The sequence below is a fragment of a genome, unplaced genomic scaffold (genome assembly GCF_019419815.1).
Source record: "Pyrus x bretschneideri cultivar Hongxiangsu unplaced genomic scaffold, Pyrus_bretschneideri_v1 Contig16, whole genome shotgun sequence".
Taxonomy (NCBI): Eukaryota; Viridiplantae; Streptophyta; class Magnoliopsida; order Rosales; family Rosaceae; genus Pyrus; species Pyrus x bretschneideri.
Window position 1 is genome coordinate 4,658,081 of NW_025999457.1, and position 21,813 is coordinate 4,679,893.

The 21,813-nt window shown below is 37.3% G+C and overlaps 1 protein-coding gene and 1 pseudogene across 1 annotated transcript; one reads left to right on the plus strand and one right to left on the minus strand.

Moving 5' to 3' along the window:
- Positions 1-9,983: 9,983 nt before the first annotated feature.
- On the minus strand, positions 9,984-19,079 carry LOC103940988 (endoplasmic reticulum-Golgi intermediate compartment protein 3). The gene is made up of 13 exons (XM_009351169.3): positions 18,754-19,079; positions 18,139-18,212; positions 17,606-17,689; positions 17,351-17,431; positions 16,347-16,427; positions 15,475-15,567; positions 13,133-13,312; positions 12,909-12,976; positions 12,676-12,727; positions 12,415-12,468; positions 12,239-12,331; positions 10,604-10,670; positions 9,984-10,383 (listed from the first exon to the last, which is right to left on the minus strand). The coding sequence occupies exons 1-13, from the start codon at positions 18,902-18,904 to the stop codon at positions 10,295-10,297; spliced, it is 1,167 nt and encodes a 388-aa protein (XP_009349444.2). The 5' UTR covers positions 18,905-19,079; the 3' UTR covers positions 9,984-10,294.
- A 906-nt stretch (positions 19,080-19,985) lies between these two features.
- Positions 19,986-21,410, plus strand: LOC103930299 (annotated as a pseudogene).
- Positions 21,411-21,813: the final 403 nt, after the last annotated feature.

The window sequence follows — 21,813 nt, forward strand, 5'->3', positions numbered from 1 at the left end:
AGTCCTACTAGAGACTTGTTCATAGTGTCACGATCTGTTTGAGCCATCCTTTCTTCTCTAAGCATCTCATTCTCTCGATGAAGTGCTTCTCTAATCATCTCGTTCTCTCGATTAACTATTTCTCTTTGTCTCTCAGACGCCGCATCACGAGCCTCAGTAGCTGCAATAATTGCTGCCACAGCAGCAGCTTTTTCCTCATCTCTAGCCTTTTCCCATGCCATGTTCATTTCACCTTGACGAGTAAGTTCCTCCATATATTTAGTGTAGTCATTTTTGGAAGAACTACCTTTTTTCTTTGATGCCTTTTTACCTTGAGGCCTGAGGGACTGACGAGTCGGTTGGGTCTCTGGCACTTGTTCAGGCATCCCTTCCGTGTCTTCAAATGTGTTGGCTTCTTGTTCGGCTGTGTCTGCTTCTGGCGAACTGTGTAGACCCATACCGTGCATGACAACTTCTGGACCGGTTGCCACAATTTTGTATCTAGGGCAATCTTTGACAATTTGCCAACATTCCCATTTGTTGAATGATTTGTTATGGTTCTTTGCATTGTAGAATGCTTGTGCTTGTAGTGTCTATAAAAATTACATAAAAATTACATAAGAATTGTGGAATGCATAAAAATTATATAAAAATTACATAAGTATTTGGAATGCATATTACATAAAAATTACATAAGAAATTAAATAAGAATTGTGGAATGCATAAAAATTATATAAAAATTACATAAAAATTACATAAGAAATTAAATAAGAATTGTGGAATGCATAAAAATTATATAAAAATTACATAAAAATTACATAAGTATTTGGAATGCATATTACATAAAAATTACATAAGAAATTAAATAAGAATTGTGGAATGCATAAAAATTATATAAAAATTACATAAAAATTACATAAGTATTTGGAATGCATATTACATAAAAATTACATAAGAAATTAAATAAATTAAAATATTGATGTGGGTGGAATGCATATAAATAAATAAAAATATTGTTACCTCATCCGCTAAACTTGTCCCACTACGCAAATTACCAGAAGTATGAGAGAGGGCGTTTTTCCAACAAGTAAAGGATGCGTTGAGTTTTTTCCAACGACCTTGAAGACCTTGACTAGATCTGGCATCTTTTCCATGTACATCGTTGAACGATTTCGTAATTTTACTCCACATTTCTCGCTTATCCATCTCATTACCCGTAATCGGGTCATGAGTAGTGCGAACCCAACATTCACACAACGTAACATCTTCACTGAGCTTCCACGAAGTCATTTTTTTCTCTCAAAGTGTACAAAATATTCAAATGTAGAAAGTGTAGAAAGTGTAGAAAATATTGAAATGTGGTTTGTAACAACCCATTTTAAAACTTACATGTAAATTTACGAAAATACCCCTAATGACGGAACGGTTGATTTTTTTCGTTAACTTTCATGAGTTGGCATGTGGGACCCACCCCTGTGTTGGGTTTGTAACCCGGTCCATAGTTTTCTTCCCCCACCTATGACAAATCTCTCACTCTAGAACACTCTCTTCCTCTTCTCCCCCTAGCTCGACATCTCTCTCAGCACTCCCTCTCTTCTCTCAATCTGATCTCTGGCAATCGAGCCTCAAAAGGCCAACTTTACCGTAGATCATCACTTCAATTTCATCCCTTGCTTCCCTGTCAACCATGCATGCACGGTGGAAAAACCATGTTCTCTGGCGACTCAACTTGGAATTCGATGAAATCGAGGTGAGTTCGATGTGTTTAGGTTGTTTGGGTGATTTTTGAGTTGAAAATCAAAGGTTTTAACCTTGTCCATGCATGTTCTTCCTCTCCCCAGTTTTCCGGTGAAAACTCGACAACTTGCAAGCCAAATTTCAGCCAATTCCAGCCATGGTTGACTCGGAGAAAGGTATAATTCTAATCTACACTTGTTTATCTTCATTTTGGTATGTAGAACGTGGGAAATAGTTGAGATTTGACCCCAAATCGGAGCCGGGGAAGTTTCCTGGCCAAAATCCCCAGAGTTCTAATTTTCTCTTTCGTTGGGTTCGGTAACCCGCGAGCCCAATCGCGTTGACTCGACCTGTAACCTAAAACCAAGCCCAAATCCAATATGATATCCTGCCCAAATCCACGACCTAAAATCCAACCCATTAAACCAGGCCCAATCCACTAACCCTAACCTAAGCCTAACTCCATAACTTGGCCCAACCCAGCAACCCAAGCCCAGATCTGATCAGAGTCTGAAACCCAGTTTCCATGGCTGGCGCGTGGAGCATACACGCCTTCGCCGTCGTCCATGACGGCGACCACGGCGGCGCGCGTGGCGGTGCGTAGGGAAACCCGAGGTCCCTTTCTAAGTTTTTCGACATGCTAAATCCAAATCCACTATCCGTTTTCCTAAATTCTATCATTTTAGTAGCGTTTTATTAAATAGTCTCTATTTGTGTTTAGGTGCATCTGTTGGAAGTGATTCAGTCCTTCCTAATTTGACCAACTCCCCAGGAGCGGAATATTTATGAGTGGACCCCTTCTCAAATTACATGTTTTATAAATCTTAGGATTGCATGCATATCATATTTCATGAACTGAGCATGTTTGTAGTATGTTTACAAATTTCCATATTTTTGGTTTACCGAGAATTTATGATTTTATCTAAATTGCTTTTACGAAATATTTATGATTTATCGAAATTACATTCTACTAAAGGTTTTGAATTATTGGATTGATACGTATGAAATTCCGTGGATTTACGAATATGAATTATCATGGTTTATGAATTGATGCTTTGAGCCTTTGAGCTCCGGAGATTTGTTATGATATATATTTCTTCTCTAGCATAACCCAGAGTCGTACAACTTCACCTTCGGGTGATGGACAAGTTATGCCTTCGGGCAACTATGATACCCCTAGTTGAGTATACCATTGATTTGAGTTATGAAATTATTTGAGTTTTGCCTTCAAGCATTTCTAATACCATTTTTGGATACAATTTTATTACCTACGAATGTTTTCAGGGCATGCTAGAGTTTTAGCAAAACCTATATGTAGTATATACGTTTTCAAAACAAGGGGTTAGTATGTTCAGAAAAAGAATGGTTTTCTTATTATTTAGTATTAATATAAATTATGGTGCACTTATCTTTTGTTTTTGCACCCGCTTTGGACATAGTGACGAGGAATACAACCCGAGCATCGAGGCATTTCCCTACCAGTGATCTAGCGTTCTTCTACTTGCGTATGGCTTTTCTTTATGATAATTGTAACTTAATGTCCTATCTTTCACTAGTACTTATGTTTAGGTGTATGTTTTGGACATATTTGTGCTTCTTTTATTTTGGATTTGTGACCGTTGGACGTTCTGTTGCACTCAGGTTCAATTCAGAATATTATTATTGTCTCTTAGTGTATGTATACTTTGTATCATCGTTGTTCGTTATATGACTTTTGGATTCTAGGTTCTTTTATATTCTTGCTTGTTCATATATTTATGGCTTTTGTCACTCTTGAGTGTCGGCCAGCATGTGCCATCCAGGTGTTATTTGGATATCTGGGTTGGGGCGTGTCAAAGTTAATCCACCTAACGCTAAAACCAAATTTTTTTAGAACACACCTTATATAATCCCAATTCAGAAGATCGTAAGCTTTCTCTAGGTGTCGCTTCAGCACCATAACTCCTGTTCTTCCTTTTTTTCCTGAAAATAATTCATAAACAATTAAGATATTATCTTGGATTGATCTACACGGCACAAAGGCACCTTGATTAGGCGAAATGCAAGCATTAAGAAGTGGCTTTAGCCTTGTAATATTGATTTTCATAATAATTTTGTAGCTCACATTGCAAAGACTAATATGTCTATAGTTACTCACTGTCTAAGGATTATCAACTTTAGGAATTTAGGCAATGTTAGTGTGATTAATGAGTCTGAGGCTAGAATTATTAGTAAAGAAATCCTTCACCATATTACAAATTGTTGTTCACACCATCTCCCAACAGTTTTGATAAAAGCTAGCATGAACACCATATGGACCTGGAACTTTCAACGCTCCAATATTATTAACATCTCCCCAAATTTTTGCCTCTGAGGGGATAGAGATTAGACTGTTTTTTTGGTCATCAGAAATGCACGGCCTAATCATCTTCGAAACCAAGGCCAACTTCTGGGGGAAGGAGCCTCATAACAAGTAAAACGAAGCTTGAAGTCCTGCACAAAAACTTGTTCAAGGCCCTCACCTTTATTCCACCAAAAGGCAGTAGCATCCATTACCTTGTTAATTTCATTCTGTTTCCTTCTCTTCATCACATTTCCCTATATTTCCAAAATCATGCTTTTCATGTATGCATTTCTAATAGTAAAACATGCATTTTGGAAGGGGTCCACTCATAGATACTTTGCTGTCAAAAGCCGTGCAAACAAAAGAAGACTGAAACGCCACAACAAATGCACCTAAGCACATAAAGGTACCAATTAATAACACTGTACTAAAACAATTGAATTTAGGAAAACGGATGTCGGAAACAGATTCAGGACGTCGAAAAACCTAAAGGGGAACATCGGGTACCCCCACGCACTGCCGCACTTGTTGGCGGCAGCCCATACGACCGTGCTCCGCCGCACGTACCAATTTGGGTCACTGGAAAGTTGGCCGAAAAAGTCGCTGGTGCCTCCGTCAGTACCTCTGGTGGAGGCGTGTGTGCTCCACATGCCGGCCAAGATAGATGCCCACGTGCAGGGCTACGCACTGGCCAAGGTCTGGGATGAGTTGATTACTGGGCCAAAGGGTTTCGGGTTTAGGCTGATGGATCTGGTTTTTAGGGTTATTAGGTGGGCTTGCCAAATGGGCTGGGTTCCATGGCCCAAAGAGTTAGGCTAGTCTAGTGTTTTCGGATCGGGTTCGACCAATTTCCAGGTCGGGTTGGCCGTTTCGAGGAAGAAGAAAGCCGGAGCCTTTACAGCTCCATTCAACCCCAAAACCTACTTAAAACCTATCATGCAATATACCAATATGAAGTCCAAGGAACAAGGAAGAGATTCGTACCAATGAGAGGTCGAGAGGTGGCCGTAGTTGGCCGGAAAACGGTATGAAACCCACGGGTTCTCGCTGAATTTGGGAAAAGCTTATCCGAAGTGTTTTTTGTCACAAAAGTCCACAAAGCCAACCTATAGTCTTTAAAACCTACCAGGACATTGAAAAGGAAGAAGGGTCAATGGTTTTTCAAGCCTTACCTAGTCGGAAAAGGTACAGTGAGGGAGATGAGGTTATGGTAGTGCTTGTGGCTAGCAAATGTTGGTAGTGGTGGTGCTCACTACTTCGGCGAAGGTGGTGCTAGTGTTTGCTAGCTCTGGCTTCTAGAGAGGGAGAGACGAAAACGAGAGTGGGAAGATGAGAGAGGTGAGAGGTGAGAGAATGAGAGAGAATGGTCCGAGAGTTGTAACGGGGAGGAGGGAAGAGAGAGGATGAATTGCTTGGGCCGGGGGACAAAAACCAAAGGGTGGGCCCCACATGGCTCACCATTTAAGACCAAAAGCAACATATTCAAAATATCTAGCCTAATCCCAATGAAATTACCAAAATACCTTTCCGTTCCTAAATCTGTAATATTAATCGGGATAGGTTGTTACATTTTTTTTGGATGGATCCAGGGTATCCCTTGAGCCGGGTCGGACCCCATTCGAGGGGCAAGCTCTCCCAATACTGGCTTCTCAATTCACAAGGCTCGAACTCGAGACCTTGCTTAAAGGGAACAAGCTCTTTACTAGTTGAACCACCAAGCATTGGTAGTTAAATAAAGTCATTTTCATTAAATAAAGTTATAGGATGGTTTTTGGTTAAAATAAACTTAGCTCAAACCCTTTTCATCAAAGCTCCAATTAAAAATGGATGTGATTTTAAACCACATTATTGCTAGTCCATTGCGAGGTTAAGCCTACTCCCTACCTTTTCAGTGTAGATAATATCATTTGTTGTTCAAGTAAAAAAAATGTGTATGAATAGGACTATCCTTAACTTTTTTTACTTTGAATTGAATAAATTAAAGGATAATTACTCTAAACAACTAGGACTGTGCAAAAGGAGAAAAAAGAATATTTGAAAAGACTTGCTTATCATAATTGGTCCTTGAGGTTTTGTCAACTTTGTCACCTCATTATTATTCCACATTTTGTTAAATACACCTTATGTACTGAAAACTGCTCAAGTTGATAAAAACACGTTAGATATACTTTTTAATATCGTTTGTTAAAAAAAAAAATTATCTTAATGTACCCACTTTACATACTCAAATTGTGATATCCCGTCCTAAGAATTACTATTTATTTACTGTATTTTAAAATTTGAGGTGTATTTAAATTTATTACATTTTATATTTACCTAATTTTGAGATAAAATGATATGCATGGTGCTTCTCGTCATTTTAAACTACACTTTGGTGTTTGGACGTGGTTTTAGAATAGTTAGATAGAGCTCTATCTCACAAATGCTTAGGCGCAAATGGGCACCCCATTACAAGTTAGGATGAAGATAACAATTGAATTTTGAGAGCATTTCGGTAATCTTCCAAATTCTAAATAGAAGGAAACCAAAAAAAAAAAAAAAAAGCTCATACTTTTCGAAAATAGAAAGCCCAAACCCATTTTAGCCGATAAAGTTTGTGACTTGGATATTGATCTGGTCGTATCTCTCTCATCTGACCACAAATTTGGACGATCGTGTTCCATGGAAAGCCCTCGACGAACTTAATTTTTTGGTGGTCTCGGTTCGGCCTTACAGCCATTGTGTTTTTCAAATTGAGCCCACGAAGCTCATCACTATAAACCCTAGGTTTTGAGATGGTCATTTTAACCAACCTTCTCAATGGCACACCATCTGGGTTTTGTAGCCCATATCCTCGTGAGTAAAACCTGACTAGCATCACTGTCATTGGATCTTCGACCACGACTCGAAAAGCCTCGAAAGTTTTGGGAATCACTACTTTTTCGAAGGTTTTGACTATTATTCGGCCACTTCTAGCCGTCGCATCAGGTACAAAAATTCTTCCCCTTGAGTTTTCCATTCATAAGACCACGGAGTGTAGCGGCACGTGGATCACTCAGGTGATTTGGTTTTGGACAGCGAGACGTTCTCGATACCCTAAGCCTATATCCAAGGTCCGTTTGTCGATATTTGGTCGTTTGATCATAGAACCAAATTGGGGCGCCACTCGATTTTGTAAATGGCGGATATCTGACATTTGGATTGTTTTTATTTTGTTATAGGTTGTAGTTGGAGTGTTGTGTGGCTCATAGGTACTTGTGGAAAGAAAGTCAAAGATTCAGATCTTTTGTCTTGGAGAATCTAGGGTTCTGACCTTAGATGGAGCTGCTTTGACCAAGGGTTGACCTTTTTTTACATCAAAGTTCCTAAAATCATCATAGTGTTCATAGTTGCTGTGTGCGACTCAAATTTGATACCCATTGGACGTGAATCCTACGTTTGACCCTTGCTTGGTCATAGGGCCATTTTGGTCCTTTTGCACAAGTGAATTCTCGAAACCTGTGCAACGATCCTTATTATGACTAGAGTTACGTATCTACAGATTGATGAAGCTTGATTGGCTCATCAGAGACATGTGACGTCCTAATGACACGTACATCATTTTGTGTGTGCCTCAGTTTGCATGACGCTTCAATTGTGTTGATTGTGGAATGCATAAGATTACTGGCGAGTGACTTTAATATTATGTGATAAACTATTTTTCATATGAAAACTCTCACACATACTTTGTTTGTTTTAATTTCACGGGTCAACCATGAAAAATCTCACATGTACTTTGTGTGTTTTAATTTCACAGGTCAACCATTGTTGCATGTACAAACCATTAGTGCCGGGGTAAGGCATTTATAGGGGTGGGTTTAGTTTTAATCCTATGGGTCGACCATTGTTGTCCGCACGAAGTATTGGTTTTGGGGGTAGGGATTTATGGGCCATTATCAATAGAGGGTAAGGTTTAATTTTAATCTCAAGGGTCAACCATGGTTGGCCGGACAAAGCATTGTCGTTGGGAGTGGGGTATTTGTAAGCCGCTATCAATCCTGGTATACTAAACATTTGAGTGTGTCTGGTGCTGAACGAGTCGAACTCATGGTGTTATTTTACGACCCATTACTATTCACACACACCTAAACCCTAAACCTCATGGGCTTTCATAGCTTCTGCTACACCTTGGGCCTTTTCGAAGGCATGCGTATGGGCTGGGGCTAGCACCTAAACTCGCTTGGCTGAGGCTCAAGCTGCATCTCCTTACGCCTAAACCATCAATTTAATCAATTTTATGTTTTTTTGTTAAATTTTTCTTTTTGTCCTTTACCATAATATCAAACTATTATCTTCATGTTCTGCAGTTAGCATCATATCGGTCCCCCCATTTTCAATTTTTTTTCTTTTTAGCTTTTTTTGTTAATTTTTCTTTTATAGTTTTTTTTTTTTGGTTAATTTTTCTTTTATTTCTATTACCGTAACAATAAACTATCATATTCATGTTCTTCAAAATATATTTTTTGCTTATAAAAAAATGTTTTTTTTTCTATGCAAAATCTATTATTATTTATATTTGAACACTTGTAATCAACGATATAAGACCTCAATTTAAAGATATTTGAAGCAAATAATTAGGAATAGGGAAAGATCGGCACCACGCTATTGATACTCACCTAATCGTACTTAAATCATCGTTCAATCTATTTATTTTCACCTTCGCCTCACCGTGAAGTTTTGAAAATTAAGATAAGACTTTCTGTTGAGATTGTTGAAGGTAAAACTCTATTTGACAATGTTTTGTGCCTCACTACACTTTTTTTGTTTTTTTAGTTTTTGGTTTAAGTATTCTACTAAATATACATTTGTTGTTTAATAAATCGTAAATCCGTTTCTAAATGCCTTAATAAGGTTTTCCTTAGCTCATAGATAATACTTCGCGAAAACAAAAAAAAAATTGCATTTTTGACAAAAAAAGTGGGTTAACACTCACGGTTTTTAGTCGGTTTTACAAATTCGTACATCGTTTAATCTATTTATTTCACCTTCGCCTCATCATGAAGTTTTGAAAATTAATGTAAGACTTTCTGCTGGTATTCTTGAGAGTGGAACACATTTGCGACAATGTTTTGGCTTCACTGCTATATTTTTCACTTACTTTTTTAGTTTTCAGCTTAAATATTATACTAAATATACATTTGTTGCTCAATAAATCATAAAACTGCTTCCAAATGCCTTATAATGTTTTCCTTAATATTCACGGAAAATATTTCGCGATTTTTTTTTTTCATTTTTTACAAAAAACATGGGTTAACTCTAATTGTTTTTAGTCGAGTTTACTTAAATCATCATTCAATCTAATATTTCCACCTTCGCCTCATTGTGAAGTTTGGAAAATTAATGTAAGACTTTCCATTGATATTCTTGAGGGTGGAATCTCATTTTGACTTTGTTTTGGGCCTCGCTACTATATTGTTTACTTATTTTTTTAGTTTTCAGCCGAAATATTATACTAAATATACATTTATTGCTAAATAAACCGTAAAATCGCTTGCAAATGCCTTATGATGTTTTCCTTAATGCACATGGAAAATATTTCGAGAAAATAAAAAATTTACATTTTTCACAAAAAATGTGGATTAACATGGATTTATATATATATGTTTACAACCTAGTCGTCGATTTGCTTTTATGAAAAGTTCTATCTATGTATATTTGAAATGTTTGCGAGCTAACGTTATGCGCTATTATATTTGCAACTGTAGCAGTGTGGTGCAGCTAGTTTGGGTTAGCGCACTCAAGAGGAGGTTTTGTTACCTTTTATTGCTAATTTGTATTCCGACGATGCTCTGATGTTTTATGTATGAGTTCCAATAGACTCTGTATTTTGTCCCGCTACGTCATTTTGCCACATCAATTCGTGGCGTATCTCGTAATCAAGGCGTGACACAAATTACCCTCACACACCACTCCACATACATTTTCGTTTTGTTGAAATATAGTACATTACCCATTAATTAGTACTTTGGTGCATTTATCTGTTAGGAAGCCTGAACGACCTTTGTGGTTACACGCATGAAATCACTTTGCATAACCAGTAAGTTGACTTACAAAAAGAAAAACTCAACCAAATGAATTTAACATTACACATTTGTATTTAGTTTCACATATTTGCTAATAATCTGTGATCACGACGACACTCGAGAGAGGAGAGAGTAATTCGATGACCATCTACTTGTAATCGATGTCTCCCAGAAAGCCGAGGATATTAGAGCAGCACATACCCAACTGCCGGATTCACCCAAATTTTCCAGCTTCCATCTTCCTAATTGCTCTTTGACCGTAATATATAAACGAATCTACAAGTCCTGCAACGGTAAATATACCTAGAACAAAGTCGAGGTTTTTATCACTCGTTAGAAGTCTTTAAGTAAAAACAAAACCACAAAAAAAAAAAAGATAGAACAGTGTGTTCATTCAGAAATGATTATATTTGACGTTTGAATCAAATGGTTATAACACTTGCAGAAAGATTTTGGGGACTTATCATATACTGTGTTAGTTTCTTCGACATACATCAATGCATGTAAGAATGGGCTAGATTACCTCCAACTATGGCACAAATATGGGTCACGAAGTGTAAAAACGGAACATGTTCTTCTTTGAATGTGACCTGCAACGACAATAAAACGTAAAGACGGTTTGCTATACAGGGCAGCTCATACTAGTGTTCATCTCAATAACATGATTATGAGCTACTTTATTAACTGAAGTTATAAACCTGACAATTTTTCACATATTGTTCAGACTTACACTAGAAACAAGAAGGCTTCTTTCCCCCGTATTTGGGGAATAGTTCAAATACACTAGAAATGGAGCATACATAAGGTTCCACATCTCTAAAAATCCTACTGGTTTTTGAGTGTGGCATGACAGTCAGTTTTATATTGCATCACTATTCTGAGTCATGTCAATGTGCTCTCATGTCAATTTCCAGTCCGAATCTTATCCTTAACAAGAAAAAGAAAAACCAACAGATCTATTTTCAGTTAAGAAAAAAAATTATAATCAGATAAAGGGAAGAGCATTCTGAGCATAAAAGTATATTTTCTGCTGGGGTTCATCAGTCAGCCCATAGTTTTTTACCCCACATTCGTAGATTCTCTATCTAACACGTTAGTCCCAGGTACGAGCTTCAACTCTTCAATTAAGTCACAACCTCTACTAATATTAATAGATGTTGGCCTAATTGTCCCGATTCTTATTAAAGGGTTATTAGGAGTTCCGTAAATAAGACACCCCTCACACAAACTAGAGAACATACAATTTCCTTCTTGTTCTCGCTCTCCACGTCTCTAATACTATCATCAATATTCCTCTCCTATTTTTGTGTTCTATTCTGTGGGTATTCGATCAAGACTTGGGTTCTCATTTGTCGTTGACGTGCACAACGAACCAGAAATTCTGTGAGGCTTTGTATTGCATCTCAAAGTTGTATGCACTGCCATAACTTGCACATAAGGAGGCAAATAAATAATACTCCAATATATTTAACACCTTCACATTTATGAACCCATTCAATATTGCCTCTCCCTAAAACAATGAAATTCATCATTTCTCAATAAAACAAGGTGAAAGGACAAAGTTAACTCGCACGTGAGGTGCACGTGCATCCTTTTGGACGAATAATCGATGAAATTTTTAATTTTGGGCTAAATTTCTAACATGCTTCACCGCAAATGTTTAGTGTCAACTGTTTTACCATGAGCCATCTTGAGAGTTGACACCACAAGGAAGGTTTATGAGATTTATAAGGCTCACTTGTCTTACTGAAATAATAGTGGTGCGAAGACAAAGTTAACCTCACACATGAGGCTCGCATGCATCCTTCAGATGAAGAATCCACAAAAATTTCAATTTTGGGCTAAATTGTTATCAGGCTTCATCACAAGGGTTTGAATGCCAATTTCCGTACCCTATGGGCCATTTTGAGACTAGTCTCTAATAACAGGGATGATTTATGCAATTTGGCCTTTTTGTTTTCAGTAGTTTCCCCAACTTGCTTCCACAAACATAGAATGTTTTCACCGTGGAAAGTCTAAACTTTTATCTTTTTTACGTAATTACCAGAGAAGGAAAGCACAAAAAAGCAAATTAAGAAAAATGGGCACACCACCATAATTATCAAAGACACTACATCCGATTTAGAATACCACGTTACATGTGGACCAGGAAACACACCTTAATTGGAGAAAGATCATAATAGAAGAAAACTCCCGGTGGCAATTGAGAGTGTCCCAGCTCTGAACTCTTATAATGCTCTGTCACAGAGTACTATACCATACAAATTTGACTACATATCAGGGCAGATGTGATGGCAAACACAAACCAAACAAATTCAACAAGCTTAAAAGTACCTGATTTGAGCGAATTGTACGGCCTCTAATATTGGTGTATAGCGTAGGGACCACCTGCAAAGTATAAATTAAGTGTCCAAATATCCTCACTGATTAATAACTACTCTTAAAGAAACAGTACAAATGCAAATAATAACTTGCTCGCAATCCTGTGTGGTCATTATTCCGAGAAAGCAATGAAATTCCAGAAATCATTCAACAGAGTTGATGGAAAGGATAACCATATAGCAAAACCCAAATTAATTTACTGATAATACCAACCTTGATGAAATACTGGTACATACCACCTGGTCTTTCCTGCATCCATTGTACACTGAAAATGCAGTAAGAAAATAACATAAAAGATTCAAATTGCAACCATATGATATTGTATTTGACAACATATCAACAATATCTATTAAACTATCACCTAAAACATCCATATTTTGAAGTTGATGCCACTAAGATTTCTTCAATTTATAAATAGCTAGGGATGGGAAGAAAGAAACAATTACCCATCAAGGGGATTTTGCATGCCAGGAAACTGGTCACCAAAAGCTAATCTGTTTATCTTGTGACTTATCTGTATCACGAAATATGAAACTGAAATCGTTGGCACATGCTTTTTACTAGAAAACAAAAAAATGAAAATTACAACCAAAAATGATGGCAAAACTTATATTATACTTCATGATTATATTATTTTCTTTGCTACCAAAGAAAATAAAATGTTCCTTACATTGTAACTATCCATCTGGAAAGCCAGCAAATCATGGACATGAAAGTTAGACTGGTGAAAACTTTTTCCAGGCATAAAATGAAAATTTCCCGCGACTTTGTTAACTGCAAGGGATCCTTCAATATTACATCCTTCACCATCTTCATCTTTTATCTTTTGAATAAAACCTTCCCGTTCACACTGCAAACAAAAAGCACATTGATGATTAATATCAACATAATGCCGCACAAACATCAAAAACTGTCCAAACTTAGGAGTAAAGGTGTTCAACAGATGGCTGTCAAGACCAGACCTATAGTGCGCCATGTCCCACTCGGGCCAGTCTTTAATAATGCCCCGAATAACTTACACCTAAAACCTACCACACCTGCAGCCCGGTTCACTCCAGGTCATACTGGCCCTTAAACGAGCAGGCCCGTTTACCTGTTTACTTAAAATATTGATTATGAAAAAATATTTATTCTTCTTAATGAGAGATGGTCTCTCTTATTGCTTATTCAAATTAAATTTATTAAGTAATTTTTTGGTGGATGTCACTACAGATATTGAAGTGAATTCAATGAGTAAGTGAAGTGCAGGTCTAAGAATCGTTGTAAAATTCAGTAACTGATGTAGTCAAAAGTCAACATGCCACCTCTAGAGAGAAACTAACTTCCAACTTTGTAACCTTTTCTCAAACTTTTGTGCCCTGGATCCAACCCCCCACCTAAAAAAAAAAAAAAAAAAAAAACCATCAAAGGGGGGAGTGGCAACTGTTTAATCACATTCACACCCCAGGAAGTAACCCACCTCTCCACCTTACTCTGATCGACAACGAGCACTCTTTATTCACCTTTAAGCTGGAGTTCCCTCCCGCAAAAGCAGTCTACAACCACAACCGATAAAAGATTCTCCCAGACGATACCCTTGCTGTAGGATTTCAATAGTATAAATATGTACTTTCTAATTGTATTTAGACAGACATAATGATTGTTTAATCATATTTTCTCCATGCGTATCTTCTTTTCTCTGAATCTTTCTTCTATCTCGGTCTTCCTCTATATTTCTGTTCTACTCCTCTGTCTTATCTTGGACTCTACTCGGCCTTTCTATTTCTTTCTATCCTCTAGTTCTAAATTCTAAATTCAAGTTACTTGTTCTACATCAATGGCATTTACATTATGGAACACGATGATAGAGTGAGAGGTCTCAGTGCTTTGTCTGCTCAAGTTCTCTTGGAGTATATGTACTATATTCCGATGGGTACTCAGGGTCCATTGGGATGGAAAGAAGCCTTTGAATTGAGCAACATGAAGGAATTATCCAAATGTTGTTGAACATGTCTCAATAATAGATTTGCTAGGCTTGTGATGGGTCTTTGTCATCTTTTTGGAACATTATCATCTTTATGTACCTACCTCTTGCCAGGAATTCCGCAGAGATTGTAACGCACAAACTCATTATATAAAAATATTATGCACACTTTTCTTGTTCATTTAATTTTTAACTCAAAAGCAATGCGAACGTAGGATCCTATGAAAAGGTAAAGTAAAATAACAGGAAAGTGTTTATTTGTGTGTCAATTTGATACTAATGCAAGCATTATCATCAAGCATATGGCTTGCATCTACAGTTGTCCTTGAGCCTATGGCTTAGAACCCAATATCAGCCCCAAATACTTCACAGCCCATCTGCCCACTTCACCACCCCCAGACCATAGCTGGCTTCTCCGCTTTTCTTTATGGGGTGTCAATACCTGAATCGAAGATTTTCCTCTAATCATCTTCAGTCCCGAAGTAGTACAGAAAACTTCCAGTACAATCAATAATTTTCTCAAATTTTGATCATTCTTGGAAAGTAAAAGAATTGTATCATCCACAAACTGCAAATAAGAAATCTCCACTTCTTTCCTACCACCTATCAAACCCCTTACCAGATCTCCTTGGCTCTTTTCACCAATGTACTCAACCCATCCACCACGACATTAAATAAAAAAGTGGATGGGAGATCTGCTTGCCTTAACCCTCTAGATGCTCCAAACCTACTCCTCAGTCTCCCATTGATTAAAACTGAAAATTAGCTGTAAACAAAAATCCCCTTATCCTCAGTCTCCTTGCCTTAACACTTCTTTTCAATTTTTTGGAGAGATGTCCAAAACTTCTTAGGTATAAAATTTCAGATACAGATCTCGAAGAAAGAAACTGTGCCCCAGCCAATTATTAACTTTCTCAGTCAATTTGGTATGTCATCAGACTCACAAGAAGACACATTTGTAATATGAAAACTTATTGGTGTAATATGCCCATGTTTATACCAGTCAACCAGATCGCACAAAGAAAAATCCTAAGTTTCTATGACCTAACCTGGTCTATCAAATCTGCATTCGTCAGTGCCCAGCCTTTTTTCCTATATGCCTCTTGAACTTCATCACACGAGTTGCAGCAATCATCATCAGACTGCATAAGAAAGAAAAAGGAAGAGATTAAAGGACAATGGAAGAACATCTCGTTGATGCACGCTTCAAGATTACTAATTCTCTAATCAGTTTAACTAAAACAGAATTGCCAAAATATGAAATAACAAAACAAGAATATTTGATCAAATGTAATGAATCAAGCATGCAGGACATTTACGAATAAGGCAATTTGCATTCGTGTACATATGTTAAGGAAGCAAGTTGAACAAACCAACTTGTTTAAAAGATTTGGTAAGCTGTGCCACCTTCTTAATCTACATCCTCTGCACTAAAAAATAACTTTACTGGTCATGCTAAGGACTCATACACATACGCATACTTCAAACATGGCGCTATCGAAATGTATTTTTCAGTTTGTGATAGGGAATCCTTATAACTTAGTGGAGATTTTACAGGAATTGAGCTTTTGAACGGTTTCTTAGTAATAACATTTCCCCTTGACAGCTTTTGCAGTATCCCAAAGTCAATGGAATTTTCTGGAAAAAAATGTTTACAAGGAGAGAACAAGGATCACTAGGCGTTCTATGAAACCACTAATCACACACACACACACACAAAAAGCCAGTTAGGCACTCAAAGAGTTCTCTATGGTTTTGTTTTGGGCTTCTTTCTGGGAATCTGTACCTGCGGCTGCGGAGTCTAGAGAGCTCCAAAATTGGAGGCAGATCATCTGGGACCAAACATGGTGTCCCTAGCATTATTGTTCCAAATAAAAAAGAACTATTATTAACACAAGGAATGGAAGAAAATCATTTATACCGTTTCTGCTCCAAAGCACGATCCACAATATTTTTCATTATGCTCAAGCCTTCCACCATGCCTTTGCAAGGGGCTCTCAATCTGCATTAGAGAATTAAAATGAAAGTGAATAAATAAATAAAAGGATCAGGGTACCAATCAAACAAGGAATAAGAAACAGAATATTCTGTTTCGTATTCCTTGTTCGCTTCCCACCCAAAAAAATGAACAAGGATTGCAACAAAAAAACCTATGTATTATCTACTTTCATTTCTTCCATTTATGAAGGGGTGATCAGGTTCTTTCCTCTTCTTTCGTTTTCACTGATGGGTTCTTGTTTCAATGGGTCTGCTTTTAGATCTCTTTTATTAGGTGTTTTCTTGTGCACAACTCATGCAACAAAGGTGAACAAACTTGCAAAAGCAGTACCTTATAAATGAAGTTTACCAAAAAATGGTGCATAAGGCACCGCCGCTAGAATATTTTTCTTTAACAACATTTTCCATGTCAGTAAATAAGGCCAAATGCATTCCTAATTCAAATCTGTAGTTCATATGCCTTGTCAAACTCCACCCATCATAAAAAAGAACCTAAATATTCAAGCGATGGTGCACTAGCACATGCTATGATGAAGGGATGTATGGAATATTCACAAAGACAGTAAAGCATCTGCTACAAAGCCGTATGAAAGTATCAGAATCACATGATTAATTACAATTATGGCAGATAGTGAATGCTGGTAATTTTAATCTAGCTGCACCCACAAAGAACCATGCAGCCACAGACAGAATAGTCAGATTATAAGGAATACGGATGAAAATTTTGTTTGATATGCATCTGTGTGCACGTTATGAAGGGTTTTCTGTAATTCTACATGTTTTTTCCAAAAGCACAAAAACTGAACAGAGAGTAAAATACAAGTCATAATATTATGTTTACCAAATAATATAAACAGGTATTCAAACATGTACGATATGTAACCACTGCTTTCTGAAGAAAATGGCACAACATGTGTTCCCACAAACCTTTGGTGCACCAATTCCATCCTTCTTAGCTTCTATTACATTACCATGCGCATCAATTCGTTTCTTGACTATATCGTGTCGCTGAAAGTAGATGTGTCATAAATTGTCAGTTAACAAAATAAGTGAGCATGACATTCAAGCAAGTTGGTCACCAGCGGTATGATTGTGATAAAAGTCAACAATAGGCATGTTCCTAACACAATTGAAACTATTAAGGAAAATAATTATCAAGAAGCAGCTGCCTGCGGTACATACTATGTCAAAATGCCGCTCTCCACTAATATCCATTGTGTCAAGACTGAGTAATGAGCATCGGATAGCTGGAAAAGTTACATCAAACTGCAGTTTCAAACAAGATACAGAGAATTAATAAATCTACAACCATTAACAATTATGAAGGGCAAAAATTTTTACATGCAAAAGAACTACTCCATGTAAAAACCGAGATCAAATCTTCTGCACCCAAAATGGGTGTGGCCTCTTTGTGGCCCCAATCATTGACTGACACATATTTATAAATTGAACTTTTCTTAATTTTGTTTTCATAAACTTAATATGTGTCAAGCAATGATGGAGGCCACAAGAGGCCACAACCATTTTGGGTACAGAAGATTTGATCTTGTAAAAACCTATGACAAAGGTAAACCTATGAACGTAACATGTAAGATGGTGTTCTACAAAACTGATATCTGCAAAAGAAGTTTAATTTAATCCCCGAAGTTATTGGAAATGAAGATTTTGATATTTATCACCCAGAAGGGAGTGGGGAGGAAGAAGGGGAGGATTACATTGATATGTAGGGTTTCTCCTCTTGAAACATCTACAAGAAGCTTCGACTCCGTAACAGTGTGGAGGTATAGTCCTGCAAGCACAAACAAGTAAAAGAATTTATATGGTTAACAAAGATTGAAGAGAGCAGAAGGCGTGGTCATAATAAGCCTCAACGCATTACACTATAGCAGTAAGAAGGGAAAAAATTTCAGCTTTACAAACAGATTTAAACACGCTTAGTGCTGTTTTCTTATACACTTTTGATCCCCTGATGGATCACTGGCATTGGGTAGTGCTTACTATCAAAGAAAAATCACAGGAGGGAGTATGAAAGGTTAATTAAGGCGGGCTTCCAGCAGCTTAACGGTGGCGACATGAAGGAATAATAACATTAACCTATATAAGTTATCCCCTCTAAAAATCGTAAATATCAAGTCAACAAACTTAATTATATTTCTTCTGCTAACTTAATTGAATTATCCTAAAGAAACCCAAAACAGTATCATTCAAGCCAACAGATAAAACCCACAACAATACAGCTCAATATCTAAACTTGTAAAATACAGAAGGGAAAAAAAGCAAACTTAAGCAAAGGGTTGGAATTGGAATCGGAATTGCATATGATTACACACCGAGCTCGGAGACGAAGAGGAAGAACATGAGGAGGGAAGATGCGAGGGTAATGAGGCCACCAGAGAGCGTACGGCTGAAGAAATCGTCATTGATTTTAGGGTAGGCGTCCAAACTCCTCAGCTTCTCAAGGATACCACCGTCCCTGCCCATTCGCCTCTCTCTGTCTGCGTGCCTGCGTGCCTGCCCTCTCTATCTCACCAGTCCACAACAAGGAAGGAAGGAAGGAAGGAAGGATGCTGCGATTCGGGAATTTCAATTCAGCAGAGACGACCCGACCAGACAGACAGAGACAGAGACGGCCGGTTGACAAATTTTAATTTGAAATGTCACCGGCTATACTTATGTTTGTTGAACAAAAATTAATTGCAATTGTTTAAGGTTGTACCATTGAGACACCTATTTTTACATTTTACATTTACATCTTACACCTTAGGGATGTAGTCAAATTTAGATTTGAGAAGATTTTAAAAGATTTTAAAATCCTAGTGTAGTTAATTAAAAGATTTTAAAAGATTTTAGAATCCATTTAAATCTAGGTGTAGTCAATTAAAAGATTTTAGAATCCTTTAAAATATAGGTGTAGTTAATTAAAAGATTTTAAAAGATTTTAAAATCCATCCAAATCTAAGTGTATTCAAAAAATTAAGATTTTGGAGGATTTCAATAAGTTGTGGATTTTGTGGGATTTGAGAGCCAAAAGTATATATAACCAATACTAAAAAGAATCAAACCTCACCACCCCGTAAGATTTCAAATCCTTCCCTACAATCCACCACAATCCATTCAAATTCTTTAAAAATCCATATAAATTCTGTAGGAGTCTTTAAACCTCTTAAATCCCATCAAATCTATCACTTTTAAAATCCTTTAAAATCTTAGTTTGACCACACCTCTTAATTTTTCTCTATTATTTTTTTCCAGGTTATCAACGGTAAAAATTTGAGAAGATTGTTTAAGAAGTAAAAATAAATATGTGAATAGTACAACTTTTATTCAAAATCTAAAGTTTTAATTTTATCATGTAAATCGATTTAATAGATAATTAAAAATGGTAAAAGATGTAAATCGATTTAAATTTAAATCTCATGATGTAAAATGCTATTAGCACAAAAAAAAAAAAAAAAATAAAGATACCATCCTAGTTTTTCTATATAACTGAAACCCTAATCTCAGGGTTTTGCTCAAGGCATTTCCGTCACGTTCTCAGCAGCCAAACAGACCCACTGCAAAGATGGTGAAGAAGACGGAGAGAAAAGTGAACATCTCTGAAAATCCGAAGCACTCTCTGGACGCAAACCGTTCCGATGGCAAGGCCAAGAACAAGGACGCGCGTACCGGCGCCACCGTCCGCCTCCTCAAGATGTACAACACTAGGCCCAAACGTAACCGCAAGGGAACGGTCTTGAGGAACAAGTTCCAGTCCAAGGAGTTGCCTAACACTCGTATCCAGCCCGATCGATCGCGGCCTGTTTGGGGTTACTCGGGCTGCGTCTCAGCAGCAGATCGACATTTTCCGTGAGGAGCACGGTAGGACGGTTTCAAGTAACTACAATGTTATTTTGAAGGAGAAGCAATTACCATGGTCCCTCTTGAATGACCATCAGAAGCAAACCAGATTCCATCTTTTAGAGAGAGAGACATTTTCTAATGTCTTTGTACCTAAGACAAAGAGGAAACGTCCAAAGCTCCTTCGCAGCAGATTATGAATCCTTAGCTAAGAAGGCTGATGTGTTTCAGGAGAACCATGCTGCTGACAATGTTGTAGAAGGTAGTGAAGCGGATGGATTTCAGGACCTGGTTCGGCATACAATGTTTGAGAAGGGCCAAAGTAAACGTATTTGGGGTGAGCTCTACAAAGTCGTAGACTCTTCTGATGTGGTTGTCCAGGTTTTGGATGCAAGGGATCCACAAGGTACAAGATGCCACCACTTAGAGAAATATTTGAAAGAGCACTGCATGCATAAACACTTAATTCTTTTGTTGAACAAGTGTGATTTGATTCCTTCATGGGTGCTTAGACGTTGGTTGAACTTACTAAAGGCTGAATGTCCAACTATTGCATTTCATGCTAGCATCAATAAATCGTTTGGCAAGGTAACTCTCCTATCAGTTTTGGGACAATTCGCTCGTTTGAAAAGCAACAAGCAAGCAATTTCTGTTGGATTTGTTGGGTATCCTAATGTTGGAAAGTCATCTGTTATCAACACATTGCGAACTAAAAATGTTTGCAAAGTTGCTCCTATCCCGGGGAAGACTAAAGTGTGGCAGTATATAACACTCACAAAGAGGATTGTCTTGATTGATTGCCCTGGAGTTGTCTATCAAAGCGGTGACTCTGAAACAGATATTGTACTGAAGGGCGTGGTACGTGTCACAGTATGCTTCAGAACACATAGGAGAAGTTTTGAAACGAGTTCAAAAGATCCACCTGAAAAGAGCATATAAGATAGAGAAGTGGAAAGATGATAATGACTTCCTATGTCAGCTATGCAAATTGTCAGGCAAACTTTTGAAGGGTGGTGAACCCGACTTGATGACTGCAGCTAAGATGGTCCTCCACGACTGGCAGAGGGGTAAGATACCATTTTTTATGCCGCCACCAAAAAGTGATTCGTCAACCGGGGAGCCTGATATCAATCACAAGGTGTTTAGTTAGCGTGTGCATTTTCTTTCTAGAGGAACCAGATAAGTTATCTATATGGACGCAGTTTTTGTTCAAGTATTTGCCCTATGATAGATAAGGCAACGTTTCTTTTTCATTAGACGAAGGTTTTGTTCTTCATAGTCACGTTTGAGTTTTTCAATAGTTCTTTATGATTGCTTCTACTATCTATTGGTATTTTAATAAAACACATTTTCACTATACAATGCAACGTTATTTCACTATACAAACGTCATAACAGGTATCATTCATTCTTTTTAGCATTATTCATCTCAAAAGAAAATGTATTGGATATTTAGTCATCCATATGAATGCTTAAAGTTGTCTTGATATTCTGTATAAAAATTTGATTAAAATTTGCACCGAATGATTCTGGATCATATACCAAAACTTGATT

Coding starts and splice junctions, on each gene's coding strand:
- LOC103940988 (XM_009351169.3), bottom strand. CDS start 18,904: ATGGGCAGGGACGGTGGTATCCTTGAGAAGCTGAGGAGTTTGGACGCC. Junction 12,469..12,675: donor TGTACCAGTATTTCATCAAG/GTTGGTATTATC, acceptor TATACTTTGCAG/GTGGTCCCTACGCTATACAC. Junction 10,384..10,603: donor TATTTGTGCCATAGTTGGAG/GTAATCTAGCCC, acceptor ACTTTGTTCTAG/GTATATTTACCGTTGCAGGA.